Below are 20,711 nucleotides of genomic sequence, written 5' to 3'. Positions count from 1 at the left end.
CAGAGTTTCGTATGGGTTACAGTTCCACAATTTTAGGTTTTTACTACTAGCTACTCCAAGACACTAGAGACTAAAATATCAATATAATGATTCATCAATCATACTCATTTGTTAAACTGCCTTCTCTCTATATAACTCCACCATCTCCTTTGATCTTTCTCCCAATATTCAGTGGTATTGGGGCTATGCCCATTCTAACTTTTTCATTTTGGAAGGGGCTGTCAGTAATAAGGGATACGGGATGGGACTAGTTGATGTTCTGGAGAGGCTGGCCCCTCTGCATTTCAGGTCTTATATCTGACCTAGGAACCCATCTGAAGGTTGTAAGTTTCAGGACGGTAATCCTAGTGTGTGGAACCTTTGTAGAATAGAAAAAGCCCTAGGTGTTCTTTAGGGTGGGCAGGAATGGTTTTGCTTGGGGTTTGGCAAACTGTGATAGGTAGCGATGTCTAGCTGAAGCTTACATAAGAGTAGCCTCCAGTGTAGCCTCTCCATTCTATTTTGAACTCTCTCAACCACTAATACCAGTGGTTACACTTCAGAAGGAATTTTATAAGTTTTCTTTGGCAAGGTGTTTTCATGTTCTCTAGAGTTAGGGGAGAGACTTGGGTAGAGAGTTAGTGCTTTGGTTTTCTCCTTTTAGGTAATGCTTGTTGCTTTAAGGATTTCTGAGGCTCAGTGCCAGAGCCTTCTTGGGATATTATTGTCTTACAGTTCAGATCAGGAACTTATCCTTGTCAGGAAACATCTGAGAGTCCCTGGAGGGCCAGGTAAGAGGAGAATGAGTCTACATTCAAAACCAGACTTCCATGGGTACCTACTAGAGTTCTGTATTCTTGAGCAGCTAACTGGACTGAGAGTGATAATGATTTTTCATTATCAAATTTCAAAATTTCATTTTTCAGATCCATAGTTTTCATTACCTGTTCTTTTTGCTGCCACTGTCTAGATATTTTATAATTGTAATATCTGGACCACTTTAGACATGAAACAATCAAAATTTGTTTTATTTTTCTTTTAGTATTGCTGCCTTGAGCTGCTAGTCAACTGTGATAGCTCTGCAGGATAGTGAATAAATTTTAAAGTAAAAAAATAAAAATGTTGGAGTCCGAAGCTGTGTTTCAATTTATTTATTTAATGATTTAAAGCTCATAAGAATGAAGTGTCTCAATGTCAGATTTTCATTTAGTTTTAAAGCTAAACGGTTGATAAACCAAGGCTAAAAATCTAACGTAGGAAGACAGAACAACATTTAATAAATTTATTACAACCGTATTTATACTTTTATTATGAAGGCCAATTGATTACTTTAAGTAAGAGATTTGCCTTGATTATAGACACTGGTAACCATACATTCATGAAAATCTTTGGATTGGATTTTACCAGTGTGTTCAAACTTTCTTCTTATATTCTGGAAAGTCGGGCTTTGTCAGTGTTCTCTTGTGGTGACTCCAGCTGCTTAAAAACTAAAATATGATTTATCATTCACAATATGTATTTATCAGAAGGTGATTTTCTAGTTTACTGATTGTTTTTCCTTGCAGTGATCAGTTCGCAGTGAAAATAACCACTTCATTCACACCTAATCATAGGCAGCAACATGAGTAAATGTGATTATTTGAAAAGCAGTCTGTAGTTGTAATTTATATATATATTGTAAAGCTGTATTATACTTTATATTTCATGGGAACAGTTACTTTGCTGTCTGTAGTTGTAATTTATATATATATTGTAAAGCTGTATTATACTTTATATTTCATGGGAACAGTTACTTTGCTGTGTCCCCATTCTGTATTTGCATGTAGTGTTTTCCCCTGTGCAGAGGGAACAAGTGTAAAGGTACATGTGACTCTCAGAGACCTGTCAGTTGTCTGGTGAGACTAGGCGCTTGGGGTACATGGTGGGTGGAGAGTGTCAGGAAATAAGGCTGAACTTCTGAGTAGGGACCAGATCATCATGAGCTTTGTACAGTCTGCAAGGGAGTTTTAGTTAATTCCTACAAGGAAAGGTGAGCTCTCAAGCTTCAAGCAGAGAGAATTGTGAGATTTTGTCTTAAAAAAAGGTAATCCTAACTGCAGTGTGGAAAATAGCACAGAGGGAGATGAGACTGGTCAGTAACCTTTTAGGAAGCTATTACAGTCCCAAAGAAAAGATGGTGGGAACCTAAATTAGAGCCACAAGAATCTCAAATCAGTGAACGTCAAGCCCCAAAGAACAATTTTTAAAAGGTTGATGCATTTAAAGGATTTAACAGTAGTTCCGGTGTTTTTCCTAGAAATACAGGGTATTTTTAAGAACAGTAAATAAATTAATTAATATTCCCCTTCTATCCCTGGAAGGCATTTGACAAAGGTTTTCTTGGACCCGTATGCAGGGATCTTGCTTGTACACTGCTGCCAAATCTTTGTGGGTCTGTTGTGAAAACACGGCTCATTTAGAGATTAGAGTAGATGGGATGTCAATTATTACTATGTCCTTGTGACTATTAACCACAAAGAGTCACATTACTCCCAGAGTCACATTACTCCCCCTTCCTTTCAGGAAGACAGTGGCAGTTTTGAGAAGTTAGCCCCGCCCAGAACTTGCTGCCTCCTCTGTATTATTTATTATTTATGTTGCCATCAGCCTGAATGATGATGACGGTCCTCTTCCACCTCCTTTCCTGTCACCATTGCTGCCCTCATAGCCAGCATTGCTGAGGACTTACTAAAACTTGCCAGGCAGTGTATTAAATATTTGCTTGCATTATCACATTTAATCCTCATAATGCTCTATAAGGAAATTACTATTATTATCCACAGTGTGGTAGTTAGGTTCCGGTGTCAACTTGGCCATGTAAAGGTGCCTAGTTCTGTTGCTGTGGACATGAACCAATGGTATGTGAACCTCATCTGTTGCTCATTACATCTGCAGTTGGCTAGGAGGCGTGCCTGCTGCAATGAATGAATGATGTTTGATTTATTTGGCTGGGGTTTAAATGAGAGAGCTCAACGTAGCACAGCAAAAGCAGTTCAGCATACCTCATCTCAGCACTCGCAGCTCAGCTCAGGCCTTTGGAGATGCAGAAAGGAATCACCCCGGGAAAAGTTGTTGGAACCCAGAGGCCTGGAGAGAAGGCCAGTAGAGATTACCTTTTGCCTTCTTCACGCGTAAGAAAGAACCTCAGTTGAAAGTTGGCTGCCTTTCCTCTGAAGAGCTATACATTTTTAAGGAAATAAATCCCCTTTCATTGAAAGCCAATCCATCTCTGGTGTGTTGCATTCTGGCAGCTAGTAAACTAGAACACGTGGTTTACAGAAGAAGAAACTGAGGTTCAGAATGGGCTTAAGTAACTTGCCCCGAGTCACATAGCTTGATGAATGGCAGAGCCAGAAACTTAACCTAGTTCTCTCTGATTTTAGAGTCTGAACTCTTAACTGCTATGTATATACTTACTACTTAATACAATTTAGTAGTGAATATGAATTTTCTTCTATAATTTGCCCTTTTATTTAATTCTACTCACACCCAAAGTCCACCTAATCAAAGAGGTTTTAGTTTGGCCATAGTCAGGTTATAGTAGGGTGGGCCACGGTGGCTCAGTGGCAGAGTTCTTGCCTGTCATGCCAGAGACCCAGGTTCGATTCCCGGTACCTGCCCATGTTAAAACAAACAAACAAACAAAAAAAAACCTCACAAGTATAGAACATTTACTAGAACAAGAAGTACAGGGAAAATCTTTGAGGCGGGTGTGTGTGCATAGAATAGGAAAGCTATTTAGATTTCTAGCATTTTTCAAGGCAGAATATTCATGTATACCTTTACTATTTTGTTTGAAGTGTAGAGAATTCCTGAGAGAGCAGACTAGTATAGTCATTTTTTTAAAATTGAGTTATAATTTATGATATAATTTAATCATAAAATTAACCCTATTAAAGTCTACACTTCAGTGGTTTTTAGTATATTTATAGAGTTGTGTAATCATCACCACTGTCTAATCCCCGAACATTTTCATCACCTAAAAAAGAATCCCATGATGATTGAATACTTTGGATGGTTTGTATGGTATGTGAATATATCTCAATAAAACTGCAAAAAATAAATGCAGTAAAAATAAAATAAAATAAAGAAACCCATATCCGTGAGCAGTCATTGTTCCTTCCCCACTGCTGAGGCAATTTTTTTTGTTTCTTATTTTATGTGTTTCCCTACCTATGTATTTCTGTATCTATATAAACACGCACAGAGAGGCAGATGTGTGATACATATAGGGAATTTTGTTCACAACATTTTGGTGGGGGGAGTGTGTACAGTCCCTGGAAATTGAACCTGAGTCTTCTGCACAGCAGGTGAAAATTCTACCACTGGGTTACCCGTGCACCCCTGACATTTAGTTTTAAATCTTTTGTATACCAAAACAACTGAAGCTATGAAGCTGTGAAAAAGGTTTTGAGAATATCTAGCCACACACTCTCTCTCTCTTTAATGCAGATAATAACAATTATAATAATAACATCTTAACACTGATCCAGTGCTTATTAATTGTAAGGTACTATTCTAAGTGCTTTGCATATATTGACCATGCAAATTTCACTGCAACCCTATGAGGCAGATTCTAGTATTAAACTCAATTTACAGGTGAGGAAATTAAGGCATAGAGAAGTGAAGTAACTTGCCCCAAATCATGTAACTCTAATAAAGAGTAAATAGAGCCAGGATATAAATCTGGGCAGTCTGGCTCCGTAGTCTGTGGTTTTAAATTTTATATACATTTTAAACTGCTGTTTATATTTGAAAATTATATGAAGACCTTGAAAACGTTATGCTAAGTAAAAGAAGCCAGTCACGCTTGTCTCAAGGCAGAGAGAAGGAGACAGTTGAAGGGAATGGGGATAGACCCAGAGTCTCAAGAAGTCCATGGACTGAAACCAACACCCCAACCCCCCCAACCCCCACCCCTCCCACCCCACCCCTGCCCCTGCCCCTCAATCTTGCCCTCAAGGTCCAGGAATTTCCTAGACACCTGAGGCATAATGAGAAAAAGCATTTTCTCACGGCCTTTGGGCAAAGGGAGTTGGATACATGCCTTTTAATTAGCATTTCCATAAGTTTTCTATATTTTGCAAGCTCCAAAACTTGGTGAGACTTCAGAGAGGAGAGATCAGGTTTCAAAAAAAAGACCAGTCACAAAAGACCACATATTGCCATTATATGAAATGTCCAGAATAGGTAAATCCATAGAGACAGAAAGTAGATTAATGGTTGCCTAGGGCTGGGAGAGGGGTCTGGGGGGAAATGTGAGTGACAGTTAATGGTATAAGGGATTTAATTTTGAAATGATGAAAATGTTTGTAAATTAATAGCAATGATGGTTGCACAGCTCTGTGAATGTATTGCAAACTACTGAATTGTACATTTTAAATGGGTCAATTGTATGTAAATTCTATCTCAGTAAACCTGTTTTATTTTAAACAACATGTAGAAAAAGAGTCCAAATGATTATTTTCCTTAGAATATCTTTGTTTTCCTCTGAATATGTAACGTTTATATAAAAACCGTATATGGTTTATTTATAAATATGTATATATATATTTTCCTCCTCATTGAAACCACTTTTATTTGGGGTGTGTAATCACTCACAGCCAATCCTGACTTTAGCTATGACTCTCAAAAATCTTCATATGCTTCCAGTTGTCTAAAAAGCAAAGCCCAATTCCTAGCCTAGAAATGAGGCCTGTGAGACACTGTACAGATTTGTGGAAAACCTGATGATTGGGAGTGTGAATATATATGTTGAAATATAACTTAAAGGAGCTTAGTGTGTTAAATCATTCATTCTGCAAATACTTATGGAAGGTCTACTGTGTACCAGCCACTGTTCCAGATGCTTGAGATACATTGGTGAGTGAAATAAACAAGAAGATTAGATAGGAACTAATCCTATAGATTCCATAGTAGTGTCACGCAGTTGGATCTTAAAAGATAAATAGGAGTTTACCCAGCTGATTTGAGTTAGGTGTTTGGGAAGGCTGGTGAGAGTGTGGTGCATAACAGGTTCAGACAAAACACCAATTATTGTGTTTTTATTTATCTTGCTTTGTTTTATTTGCTATGCAACACATACCTCAAAATCTCAATGGCTTATCACAACAGGCATTTTCTTTCATTCTCATAGGCCTGAACTCTGACTGCAATTTGACTGATCTAGGGCTGAACCCTATAGGCTTCCATATGGGTTGGAGTCTTTTCCCCTTTGATTCCTTCTGGGGCCCAGGCTGAAGGAGCAGTTGATTTCCAGGGCATGCTCTTACATGAGCACGAGGAGACAAGTAAACCATGGAATATGGTTTAAAGCCTCTGCTCATGTCATCTCTGCTGACGCTCCATTTGTCAAAGCAAGTCACATGGCCAAGTACAACCAAAATGTGATAAGAAAGAATACTCTACCCTCTGTGGGAGGCACCACACAATTGCACAGCAGAGGTAATTTAATTCTATTACAAGTTAGTGGAGAATTTTGAATAAGAATCCCATCTACTATCATTTGTTATTCAAGATGTAATGAGAGGCTGGAGGGAACTGCCTGAAAATGTAGAGCTGTGTTCCAGTAGCCATGTTTCTTGAGGATGATTGAATAATGATTTAGCTTTCACAATGTGACTGTGTGATTGTGAAAACCTTGTATCTGATGCTCCTTTTATCTACCTTGTCGACAGTTGAGTAGAACATATGGAAAAAAATAAATAATAGGGGGAACAAATGCTAAAATAAATTTAGTTTGAAATGCTAGTGATCAATGAAAGCAAGGGGTAAGGGGTATGGTAGGTATAATCTTTTTTTTTTTCTTTTCTGTGTTTGTTTTATTTCTTTTTCTATTGTCTTTTTATTTCTTATTCTGCATTAATGCAAATGTTCTAAGAAATGATGAATATGCAACTAAGTGATGATGGTGTGAATTACTGATTATATATGTTGATGTTTTATTTGGTATATATATTTTAATTAATAAATAAATTTAAAAAAAGGGAGACTAAAAGAATCCCATCTACTACAGTATTCTGAGTGAGTACACATGTGGATGGGCATGGGGGTAGGAATTTTCAGGTATATCAAGAACGTTGTTAGAGGATTGGGGTATTTATGAATTGTGAATCATGGTGCTTAATGATTCTAAGTGTAACTTGTTTTAGTTCAGTGTTGCTGGTATGTATTTTAGTTTACACTGTGGAGTAATGACATTAATATTTCTTTATGTAAATCATATTTTACCTCTAAGCTCCCCTCCACCTGGCTGTTGGAAAATTTAAATTCAGGCACTATAGCAGCCCTTCATCTTTCTTCCCGGTAACTAGCACTATCAGAGAGATTCTTGTGTCTACATTGTTTTGGAAAACTGGAAGAGGATCTATGTCTTTAGTAACTGTCTCCTAATCTTTCAAATTCCTTGAAAAATACAACTTACCAAAATTCAGACAAGAAGAAATGGAAAATCTGGGCAGTTCTATATCTGGTGAAAGAATTGAATTTTTAATTAAAAGCCGTTCCTTGAAGTCCTCTAGGCCCGGTTTATCTCCCTGGTGAATTTTATCAAATCTTTAAGGAAGAAATAATACCAATCTTACACTGACTTTTTCAGAGAGTTCATTTTAGGAGGCTAGCATGACCCTTAAGCAGAACTTGACAAGGACATTTAAAGATTACAGACTAACATCCTTTGGGAACATAGGTAAAAAATACTCAACAAAATAGTAAAATAGATAAAAATTTGCAACATGTGAAAGGAATAATACATCATAATCAAGTAGGGTTTATCTCCGGAATGTAAGATTTTTGTAATACTTGAAAATCAATCGGTGTAATTCATCACATTAACAGAATGAAGAGAAAAAACACAAGCATCTCAATAGTTATAGTAAAAGCACTTGGTAAAATTCAATACCTAATCATGATTAAAAAAAATAACAACAACCAAAAAACACAAACAAGCAGTATGCAGAACTGGAGTAAAATCATGAACCATTTTGCATTCCACTTCTCCAAGCAGGAATTATAGGATCAGACATGCTAAGCTGCCTCACAGAGGCCCTGTGAAGTCTCAATCACAATTAATTAATTGGCCTATGACTGTACATATTTGCTGTTTCTTAGGAAATTAGTGCTCCGTCTTATATCAACTACTGCACACCACAGTAGCTAGTTTGTCAATTTTGTTATAACTAAAACATCATCCCTGTTCTTCCACCAGAGCAGTCAGAACCTAACTCTTCACCTGTTTCTTTCTCCCTTTGTCTTATTCCAGCTAGTATTTGCGATGTTTTCACTCCCAGATTCATGGGTTTCCATATAGATGTCTTGTTTTCTTTACATATCACACTATTGTCGAGTTAGATATTTACATATCATAACTCTGTCAAGTTAGAGGTGTATTGTATGAGGTGTGCCTTTCCATTGTTGAAGTTCAAGGATGAGTTCCAGCATACCCAGAGAATGATCCGCAAGAGATTATTTTACTTGTAAATTTCAGGCTCCTTTTGTACCTTGATATGTTATATAGATAGCATAACCTCACAGTATTGTTCCAAACTAACAGCTTGTTTTCTTCAAAATTTATCCTGCGTAATGTCCTATTTTGCAGTTTTATATCTGGGAGTCCCTCCTCTCCCCTTCTTCCTTAAATTCTGTTTTAAATAATTATAATCACTTTTGCACATTTCCTAGCAAGTACTTTCTTCGTGGTTGTTGTGAAGCATATCATTCTGATATTGTTCGTGACTGGTATGTTGTGTTCAGTTATTACTAATAATCGCTAAAGTACTGAAAATTTTATATCACAACTTTAATAAATTAATATGTGATCAAGTATTTCCTAAAATGACATTAGTTTTACTCACTGGCTTTCCCAGATGCTTTCCTGAATGGATGAGAAAGATGTGCAGTGTGTGTCCTTTATGTCTTGGGAAAAAAAGGTTGAGACATCCTGATTTTAGACTATTAAGTCCTTCTTTTCAACACCATCTAAAGATACAGCCATTCACTGGGTTTGCTGTGCCCTGGCATCCATTCTGGTTCATCTTGAGTAGAAACTACCAGACGATGGCATGTATACATTTTCCCTTCGAGTAAGTACTGTGGCTCCAGTTTGTATGGAAGGCAATGATAGGTTTGTTGTTTAGGTGAAGCTACTAGTCCCTACTGTTTCTTGGAACTGTGGTGCTTGGATATTGGTGCTCCTTAAAATCATCTAAAATCATCCACCCTTAGAATGGTCTCAGATATTTTAAAGTCCAATGGGACAGTTTCTTTCCTCTGTGTTCTGTCCTCGGAATCTTTAGTTTTCTGAATTCCTTTCCTGATTTTTTCTTCCAAAATGTCAAGAATATTTTACAGTTGTAAATAAATTGAAGGGTAGGGAGATTCTTCAAGCCTTTTGTAAAAATCTGTCTTCTTCAGTAGAAAAATTAGCGTGTACTTGAAACATATAAGGAAAAGAAGCAAAATGCTGACTTTGCAGATCTCTGTAGCATTTATCCTCATTGCTTAGAAACTGAGTTAATAAACTTTCTTAAAGTCTCCTAGAAACTGTCTAAAAAACTGCCTGTTTTCACATGTTTATTGTGCTCCTTGTTATCTATAGGCACACCCTAAAATTTCACTTTACAGTTTCACCTTTGGTCTGCACTTCTGTAAGTGCTATCGTATGTATTATCTGGGCATTTAATATATATAAAACATAGTGAGAAGTTCATTTTAATGTGCAGTTAAGTAACTTAGCTCAGACATGTCCAATTTGTTTTAATTATGAGTCAGTGATTCTTGAATTTCCACCCATAATTGAGATTCATGCATGATTTAAGAAATGTAAATCTCTGAGCGTTCTTATGGAACTCTTAGCTTGACCCATTTGAATATATTTCTTTAAATTTCCTCAAACTGTGTAGGTCCTGAAATATTAAACACAAGCCCCTCCTCTGCCAGTGCAATTTTGTCAAAAAGACAAAATTGATGAAGAGACGTATAAGCAATTTTTAAAAATAGCTGTGAAAAGAGAAAAACAGTTTAATGGAGTTAGGGTGTGTGTGGCATCCTTAGGTTAGTTAAAACTGTTATACCAGAAGAGCCAATCTTGAAGCTTTCTTAATATCAGTTCTGTCTTTTATTAAAAAAATACATACATGCACACCACATTTATTTACGGAAGTATCTGGGCATTCAAATCTTGCAAAAAGCAGAAGGGCTCTTGGCGGTACCTATGACAACTCTCCCACGTAATGACATATTTGACTTCCAACTTGGAACAAGTTTGAAGTGAGCAAAATGTTTAGTAAAAGTTCCAAGACAGTTTCTAGTAGCAGATTCCTTTACTTTTCTTCCCTTAGTTTCTCTGACCTTCTCATCTACCAGAGCAGGATTTCCATTTTTTTCTTATAGTCCAACATTCTCTAACCTGTTTAACCAGAGTCGACGTTGTGAGTCAGCGCTTCTGTCATCAGGAGAACATGGTGGGTAGGGAGGAGATGCTGTTGGTGAAGGGTAGGGAAGGTTACAGGCATCTGGACAGATTGGCCCAGCCTGTGGTTCTCACCCTTACCGGAAACACCACGATCAGCTCCATGGATTCTACTTTTCCTGTTCAGCTGTTGCTAGGTCTGTGAGCAGCAAAAACTGGCCTTCTGTCCAAAATTAACTCCATTGACATAAACCAGAGGAGGAAATGTTGTTTTCCTAGCTTCTCTCATTTCCTTCCTGAAATAGATTTGGACTTCATTTTCTGACATCTCTCATCCTTTCATGCAAAGGGAAGAGACTTTCTCTTATTGTCGGGAGCAAGAGAAATATGCAGTTGCTTTTCAGGTTAAATATTTCTTCTCACTGCTGGGACCTGAAATTGTTTAAATTACCAAAGGAAATGTTTCTGGAGAGTTCAGCCCCAAGTCATAAGGAAATCTCTAGATGCTCACAGGAGTATATTCTTTCAAAGGAGCCTGTATTGGGGACCCCCTACAAAGAGGAACGTCTTCCCCAACTCGTCTCAGGTAGGCAGAGATGTACTTGCACTCCTCCTACAATCCCATTTTGTAGGAGCAAACAGGAAAGGAGAAACAGCAGTCTTTTATTTTTCAAATATCCCCTTAAGATATTTTCTAATGGGAGCCCAAAATTATACTATGGTTGGGTAATATTGGGAACAATGTGGAAGGTGTCATTAGTGCTTTTTTTTTTAAATATTTTTATTGACAAATCTTCATCATTAGTGCTTTCTGAAAGAATAAATTTTCAGAACTCTCACACATGTGTCCTGTTTTCCTAGTATTAAAATTGATTGGTTAGAACTTTGAAACAAGAATTTAGAGTCTAGGGCCTGACCACAAAATTCATTAAAAAAATAGAGAATTTAGGCTTTTTAGAGGTGAGGGAGGCTAGGCATCAATATTTTTCTAACTTTTTTTTCAAAGCCTTCAGAATTTGCATCTCTAGCTCTTATTTGTTGCCTGGATTTAGATGGCAGATTTAGGAAACTAATTTTATATAGCCTCTCTGTCCCCATTCTTTCCATGCAAGTTCTCATAAATTCTAAAACTCCTTTTGAGCATGTATCAGTCAAGTTCTCATAAATTCTAAAAATCCTTTTGAGCATGTATCAGTCAAGTTCTCATAAATTCTAAAAATCCTTTTGAGCATGTATCAGTCAAGGTCCCAGCAGGAAACAGAAGGCATACTCAAATTGGGTAATTTGAGGAGGTTCTATTTACAACAGGATGGGAAGGTTTGGGAAAAATAACAAGGGATTGAACAGAACACTGGGGCTAACTCAATCTAGGCCTGACGTGACAGGGGATGGAGTGGTGGCCTGAGACAGGAGAAGTAGAGAGATGAAGTGGGCCTTCTGACAGGACCTGTGGCTTTCAGAAAAGCAAAGCATCCAACTCATAGCCCAGCAGACACAGTCAGGGGAATAAATGCCCAATCTCACTGTTCTTCTACCCTGGATCTCCTGCTGGTGCCACCCACTGGTGGAACTAGAAGGCAAGGGAGCGCCTTGATGCAGCTCTCATGGGGCAGCCTCTGGGACACAAAGCAGGGTAGAGAAGGGTGAGGACAGACGTAGAAAAACTAATGGGCAATATCCAGCACATGCTTATGGTTCACTGTCCTCAATCTGTTTGAGCTTCAGACCTTTACTCAGAAGGCAGGACTGGAAATTACTTATTAAGCTGTTGATCAATGTCTATTGGGGTAAAAGTTACAGCTTGTGATCTCAGCAGATGTTTAGTGGAGTATGTTCAGACTTGTAGATATGTTCTTACTAAAGATTACCGATGTCTCCCAGACCTTCTTTCACATGCTCTCACATTTCATATACATTCTTAAATTTTGCTTTATTATTGAATATGTTTTCATTAATACATTCACTCTCATGGCTTCACCTTTTACGTGTCCAGTCTAATGGCTCACCATCTACGAAATGATCTAAGAGCAGGACTGCAGGAGTTCAGATACATGAAAGATGAAGGCGGCTTGAGCAGCAGAAACAGGCTTCATTTGGAGGAAGAAGGAATTAAGCAGTACCTTGAAGTGGAGGGAGGGAGGTGCAGGGTGGTATTTAAATATGTGAGTAGCCAGGGGAAAATGGATAAAAGAAATAACATGCAAACATAAGAACCAGCTTGTGCTGTCTACCTGGCAATGTAGTGAGGATGCATGCTATTTGCTCAGTGTTTGGCACATGGTAGATGCTAAAATGATAGCTATTGTTATTTGTACAGTATTAGCTGTAGGGGTGAAGGAGAAGTCCAAGATTTTAATATTTGATCCAGAACACTGATATTACCAGTATTATACAGGAGCAAGTTTGAAGAGATGGTTGATTAAGTTATTTATATAAGTGGAACTGGGAATTTTGATATGATTAGTTTCATATATTTCCCTAAAGTACAGTAAATCATTTGGCCGCCCAGAAATTGAGAACATTTTATATGGGTACTGCTGTAGACCAATGAAAATAGGCAAAAATCTCTGCTTTCATAGAGTTAACATTCTATAAGTGTTTAACAAATTATCTTTCCAAGGATATTTGTATTTCAAATACAGGATGATTCTCCAAAGTAGAAATGCACACTCACCAGCAAAGAAGGGAGGTAGTGTTGTTATTTTAACAGCATGCTTTTCTGATGTCCCTGAAGTTATGTCATCTAGGCAGTTATTTCATCTGTGTACTTGAAGCCCATCTGTGCTCTGATTCCTCCGCAGTTCTTTTTACTTCCATCTGGAGTTGGTGGAAAAGCTTGTATAAGCCATTAATGATTGTTTCAAAATATATGGCCAGGCCTTTAAAATGGCCCAGGCGTGAATAATCGTGGTTGCTTTTCATACAGTACATAAGATGGAGAAGACTGAGATGAAATCCATGGTATTATACATAAAATAGGGGACATTAAGACCTATTTTCTGATCTCACTCATGAATCGTTCACTTTAACTGGGCTCTGACTTCAGTGCCCTTCTAGGGTGTGTATTCCTTAGTGATTACACACTCATTCCAATAGGGTAGGAGGTCAGTCAGCGAAAGTATTTATTCAGCCAGATCCTCCTCTGCTTCTGAGTCATTTTCTGATAGAGTGAAGGGTTTTTAGGAAGAAGCTTTAACTCTTTCAGATCACAAGGGTTGTATTCCTTAAAGTCATGGAATTTCTCTAAGTGATCATAGGAGCCTTATGCTATTTTTTTATATTTTGAATAATGAAATATACGTTTAGTCTGATAGTTAGAGGGAATTTGAGAAAATGTAGTATAATAAGGAAAATAATATCCATCTTTGTTTCACCTTGAAGAGATGTTTTAATAATGTATAGATGACCAAGAAGTTTGCAAACTATTATGTTTGTTTTTTTAAAAAAAAAAATACTTAATGACACCCCCTTATGTGGAAATCTGACATCTGGCAACTTCAGTTCTCTGGAACACAGCCAGATAATGAGAAAGGGCCTTGCATAAAAATAACTACTGAAAAAATTTGCCACTAAATCATGTACTTTAACACCACAGAAGAGTTTATTAGCCTCTCATTCAGAACTTGTTTTATTCATTTATCTAGGAACTTTTAATTGTTTGGTGGTATATGTGTATCCCTCTGTCCCCCTCCCCCAACCCTGCCCCTGACAGATTATAAACAACAGTCAAGAAAGAGTGTTGGAAAGTTGACAGAGGAGATAAACTGATTAGCAGAGGGAAGGCTAACATCAAAGGAGAAAGACCTAAAAGTTATACAGTACTGCTATTATGTAACACAGCACAGTAATATATGGTGTTAATAATGAACTTGCATCTGTCAGCCAAAGAGTAAATAAACCATGTTCAGTGTCCTTTGTTGAAGAAGGCAGGGAGGTATATAATGTGTCTGTTTTTAAAACATGGTCAAAATTAACCATGTTTTGACCTTTGAAATGGTTAAGTTCTGTTGCATTTATATACATGAAGTAGTACATTCGCTAATGATGCTATCTCAGTGACACACTTTGAGCTTGTAGTTGATTATGGAAATGACATTTAGTAATAACTGCAAATATTCTGTACCCAGCATCTCCTGTACTAGCCCTATCCTCGGGCTTTAGAGACAGGCAGACAGATCTGGGTTCCCATCCCATCTCTGACACTTACTGTGTGACAAGTTACATCACATCTATAAGCCTGTGTCCTCATCTGCAAAACAGGAATCAATCATATACAATAGGGGTATACAGTGATGTAAGTACCTAGTTTAATGCATAGCATATAATAAGTGCTCAATAGGTAATAGGTATTATTATGAATATTTTCATTGCTGTAATCATCCTCTTGATGATAATGTCCATTTTCCTGGACAAAGAAACTGAAACCCAGAGAGCTTAAGTAACATATCTATTCTAGTTTGCTAGCTGCCGGAATGCAATATACCAGAAACAGAATGGCTTTTAAAAGGAGGAATGTAATGAGTTGCTAGTGTATAGTTCTAAGGCTGAGAAAATATCCCATTAACACATCTACAGAAATGTCCAGTCAAAGGCATCCAGGGAGCGATACCTTGGTTCAAGAAGGCCGATGAAGTTTAGGGTTTCTCTCTCAAGTGGGAGGGCACATGGTGAACACAGCATCATCTGCTAGGCTTTCTCTCCTGGCTTCCGGTTTCATGAAGCTCCCCGTGAGGCGTTTTCCTTCTTCATCTCCAGAGGTTGCTGGCTGGTGAACTCTCTGCTTCGTGGTGCTGCAGCATTCTCTGCTCTCTCTGAAGCTCTCATTCTCCAAAATGTTTCCTCTTTTATAGGACTCCAATAAACTAATCAAGACCCACCCAATAACCACTCCTGACTAAATCACATCATCCAGGGAGATGATCTGATTACAGTCTCAAACATACAATATTGAATAGGGATCATTCTACCTTTATGAAATGGGGCTTTGATTAAAACATGGCTTTTCTAGGGGGCATAATTCCTTTCAAACCAGCATAGTATCTGAGGTAAAATGTCTAATAAATAGTAGAATTGGTAAATAATGACTAGTAAATAATGGAGTACTTAGTCTGTCTGACTCCAGAAGCCTGGTACTTTGCATTCACATTATACTGCCTCCTCAGCATGTAGTTTTATTTTATTTATTTATTAGCGATGTAGTTTTAATTGAATATTTTTAATATTAAAAATATATACTAGGAAAGGGCAGAGGATATGGGAAATGTTATTGGCCACTTCTCTTTTCCAACATGGATCCAAATCATCTCCCTATAGAAAAAAGTACCAGTAATAAAAATAGGCTCCTTTTACTTAATTATGTAATGTTTAGTTGCATGGCCTGATACAATAAAATCTTATAGGTACTTCACATCCATATACTGAAGTATTTATTAAATGCCTATCATGTTTATCCATATCAGTATTTTCTTAGGTTATAACTTTAACAAAGTCTGCAACCATTCTTTTTTATAATTAGAGTGCTTTTTGATATGATGATAGTTATATGTAAAATGAAAATTAGAATTCTCATCTCTACCAAAACCAAGTGAGTACTTGGAGTGAATGAAGAAAAAATAAACCTGGGGCCTAGACACGCTTTGGATATGAGAGACATTCTCCCGTTCTTTGTAAAAGAGGAAGAAATGAGGCCGTAAGTGTGGCTGATTGTCGACACATGCACTCTCTTCTCTCTTTCTGTTGTTTAAGCTCAGGCTGAGGCTCCCCAGACACGCGTGCAAGGTAATGGACACCTCTCCTTGTCATAGCACAGACACCTTAACGGTGCAAGGATGCTACCAAAGGGTGGGCCACAGACTTTGAACTGAAAACACATACTTGATCTGGTATAGTATATTAAATCTTATTTGAATGTACCCCTTGGGTAGCCCTTTCCTGTGCTTGTTATGGATTTTTGCTTTTCAGTGCATTGAGGCATAGTCCTGTTGTTGTTTTTCAGGCTGTTCACATTTTTTTTTTTTTTTTTTTGGCAGATAGAATTTTAATAGGTAGGAGCCAGAATGCTCTCAGTTTGGATCCTGTCTTGCTGCTTATGACCTCTGTGATCTTCGGCAAACTAAGTTTTTAAACCTCACTGAGCCTCAAATTCCAAATCATTAAGATGGTTTTGGGGAATAAATGAGATGCCTTATTTAAAATCTTCATTTTCGAAATATGATATTTTAAAAATCCCTTGTTACCCCGTACTTTAAGAATGCTTATTTCCTAACTCATTCTATTCAAGCATTCTGAAAAGCCTGCATTTTCCAGCTTACAGCTTTTTTATCACTCAGGGGTATGTCACTCCCCTCTTCCACCCTGATTTCAGAATTACTTTGAAAATCAAGTAAAAAATATATGAGGAAATTATTATTAAAGCCATGAATGAGGAAGTACTTGGATTTTTTAAATCTATAAAGTACATATTTCTTTTTGCTTAACTTTGACCTCATTATATAAATATCTTTATATCTCAAAGATTTATATTTTTATGTATATCTATATTAGGTCCATATATAGGCCCATATATAAGAATAGAAAGAGATCTGTGTTACAAATATTTGTGCTTTCTTGTGTCTTTTGACCCTTTTTAGGTTGTAAACCATGGAGCCTGGCTCAGTGGTTCGAGCCATCTTTGACTTCTGCCCAAGTGTATCAGAAGAACTGCCCCTCTTTGTGGGAGATATTATCGAGGTGCTGGCAGTGGTGGATGAATTTTGGCTTCTAGGAAAAAAAGAAGATGTTACAGGTAAGAGTTTTAACTTCCCATGTGCAAAATGGACCACAGGGCCTCCCTTCTTTCCATATTAAAAATAGAGATTAAATGGGAAACCCATATCTTTAAGCTTCAGAATCCTTTTGTTTTCTGAATATGTTCATTCATACTGTGGTCTCTGCAGTGAGGAGAGAATCTCTGTGTACCTTTCCACCTCTCCTTAATGTTCCTTCAAGACGAGAGGAAATGGTTAGATACCAGCTGCTCCAGCCCAGTTTTCTATCCACATCTTTCCCTTCCCAGTTTTTTATGCTTTGTAATAGCACTGTTATTTCTCTTCTCAAAATGCATACTGTTCCTCTCTTCAAAACCCCGTTATTTTCCATTGCTTTTCGCAATCAGTTTTTATCCTATGTTATGGAATGCAAGACGTAATTCACCGTGGTTTCTCTGGCTGCCTTCTTTTAACATTTGTTCACCCTTTCATTCTTGTCAGGGTTATGTGATTCGTCTTTTTTATTCCCTCCTAAATCAATGGTTGGCTCAAATTTATTAAAACTGTCCTCTATCATAGATACTACTTCTCACTTCTCAGGTATCTGTTTATATTTCTTCTATTCTTTAAAATATATGTTAACACCAGTTTCTTTCATCTTTTCGTGAAAGGGAGGGGTGGAAGTTTTCCCCACACAGTACATGTACCTATGTTAATCCAGTTCTTAACTTACATATATTTATGTAAGTCTGGGTTAGATTATGTTGCACAATCCTTAAAGCACACTCTGCCATTTCTTTATTTGTTCAACAACAAACATTTGTTGACTGCCCACTAGGCCAGATGACATCAAGGCACTAGAGAATATAATAATAAAATTAGAAACAGTTCCTATGTCCTGTGGAGATCATCTTGTAGAAGGGAGGAAGTCATTTAAAATGCAAGAACAGCCCAAAATGTCATGTGCTACATCAAAGGAAGCATAAGATATATAGATATCTATATTTGTGATTATGGATTGTTTTCAGTAAAAATGGTATCTCCACTGAGACAAAAAGGATGAATGAGTTATCAAGGCAAAGAGGATGTGGGGAGAGTGTTCTAGGCAGAGAGAATTGCTTGTTCAAACGCCCTGGAGTGAGAGAAAACGTGGAAAATTGTAGAGACTGAGAAAAGTTGGGTATGATATGGGATATATGAGTGGATGAGGAGGAAAAGATGGGACTGGAGAAAGGAAAAAAGCTAGATCACGAAGGGTATAGCATGCTACGGTAAAGAGTTAAAGAAACTGTAAATCATAAAGGTATTTTAAGAATGATCAGGTTTGTATTTTAGAAAGCTCGTGGATGCAGATTGATGAATGATAGGAAGGGGCAGAACTGAAGGCAAGAGACCAGTGGGGAGGTTCTGGCAGTAATCCGGGTGAGAGGTGATGAAGCCCTGGACCAGGACAGTGGGGCTGGAGGTAAGTGGACAGATACAAGAGATATTTAGAAGGTGGAGTAAATGGCAGGCTCTGTATTTGTACCACTACCAAAATCCTACCCCTCTTCAGAGACCCTCCTCAGATGCCACATTTTTTATAAATTTTTCCCTGTTCTTCCTGACTTCTCTGAACTCCTGGAGCAATTTGTGTAACCATGTTATGATGCTTGACTTCAGAATTGAATTATTTATGTCTGAGCTGGGTTATGAGATCCTTGAGGACGAAGACAGTCTTATTCTTTTTCCCATCCACAGTGCAGCTAGAATATAATAAATACTCCCCAATAAAAGCTTATTGAATTTATTTGCAATATCCCTGGTTTGCATGCGTATAATTTTGTGCACTGAACTTTTTCTTACAATGCAATCTCAAGTTATAAGTGAGTTCTCAATTCAGGGTCTGCAGATAAACTTAGAAAAAAGTTGTTTATCCCTTTATATAGACAGAAAAAGAAATTTCAATCTTAGAATTGTTTGTTTTTATTTTCAGGACAGTTCCCCAGCAGTTTTGTGGAAATTGTGACCATTCCCAGTTTAAAAGATGGAGAAAGGCTGTTTGTCTGCATCTGTGAATTTGCATCCCAGGAATTGAACAGTCTTTCCCTCCATCGAGGTAAGCTGGAACAGAAAGACTGCTTAAAAATTAGATTGGGCAGTCTACCAATTTTGACACCTAAATCTTTTTAGAATTTTATAGGTGGCCAACCTCTTTTTTATTATTAGAGAAATTAAGGTTTTAGAAAAAGTATTTCTAAAATACAGAGTTCTCATATATCACCCTATTATTAACACCTTGCGTTAGTGTGGCACATCTGTTACAATTCATGAAAGTATATTTTAATAATTGAACTATTAACAATACCCATGGTTTACATTAGAATTCCCTGTTTGTGTTGTACAACCCTATGTTATAAAAACTTTTATTCTATATACATAAATGTATATATACATACAACCTAAAATTTCCCCCTTCAGCCACATTCAAATATATAATTCAGTGCTGTTAATTACATTTGCAATTTTGTGCTATTGTCACTACCATCCATAACCAAAACTTTTCCATCAACTCAAATAGAAACTCTGTACAATTTGAACATTAACTGCCTATGCCATACCCCCACCCCACACTGGCCTGTATTTGTCCTTTTGTGTCTGGCTTTTTCCACTCAACATGATGTCTTCAGGTTTCATTAATGTGGTCACATGTATCAGAATTTCATTCCTTTTTGTAGATGAATAATATTCTGTTGTATGTATATACCACGTTTTGCTTTTCCATTCATCACATGATGGACATTTGGGCTGCTTCTATTTTTGGACAAACAAAATATTTGTGAATAATGCCCCCGTGAGCATCAGTGTGAAAATATTTGAGTCCCTGCTTTCTATTCTTTTGGGTATGTACCTAGAAGTGGGATTAAGAAATCAAATAATAATTCTATGCTTAACCTTCTAAGGAACCACCAAACTGTTTTCCATAGCGGCTGCACCATTTTACATTCCCACCAACAATAAATGAGTTTTTCCTATTTTTCCACATCATCTCCAACAGGCTGGCTAATGATATCTAGAAGTGCAATTGCTTGGTCATATGGTAATGCTAAACTTTTAATTTTCTGAGGAACCGCCAAACTGTCAACTGCATCATTTATATACCTATTAACAATGGATGAGTGTTCCTAATCTTCCTGATGCTCTCCAGCACTTGTAATTTTTCATTTTTTAAATAGCAGCCATTTTATTGGGTTTCTCATTGTGATCTTGATTTACATTTCCCTAATGGCTAATGATGTTGAGCATCTTTTCATGTGGTTTTTGGCCATTTGTATATCTTTTGGCTAACCTCTTGAGAATCCTTAGCAAAACCAAGAAAGTCCTGACCACAGTGGTACCTTATATTTTGATAGCATTTTTAATGGCCACAGTATATCTTACAAATACAGCACATATAACTGGGATGTAGAAAAATGGATATTAATGGACTTTTATAAATCCTGAAAGATTCAGAGAATATTAACTACAGATAAGAAGTTTTGACTCCAGAATGTGAATTT

The 20,711-nt window shown here is 37.2% G+C and overlaps 1 protein-coding gene across 1 annotated transcript in view; it reads left to right on the top strand.

Moving 5' to 3' along the window:
- DNMBP (dynamin binding protein) overlaps nt 1–20,711 on the top strand; it is a 98,116-nt gene that overhangs the window by 12,123 nt on the left and 65,282 nt on the right. The window contains exons 2-3 of the mRNA XM_077125724.1: nt 17,056–17,210; nt 19,148–19,270. Coding sequence (XP_076981839.1) covers nt 17,066–17,210; nt 19,148–19,270 — 268 coding nt within the window. The 5' untranslated portion in view covers nt 17,056–17,065. The remainder of the gene's footprint in view (nt 1–17,055; nt 17,211–19,147; nt 19,271–20,711) is intronic.

This window comes from Tamandua tetradactyla, chromosome 13 (assembly GCF_023851605.1).
Source record: "Tamandua tetradactyla isolate mTamTet1 chromosome 13, mTamTet1.pri, whole genome shotgun sequence".
NCBI lineage: Eukaryota > Metazoa > Chordata > Mammalia > Pilosa > Myrmecophagidae > Tamandua > Tamandua tetradactyla.
Note: the sequence above shows the minus strand (reverse complement) of the source record. Positions and strands in the feature narration are given on the sequence as shown.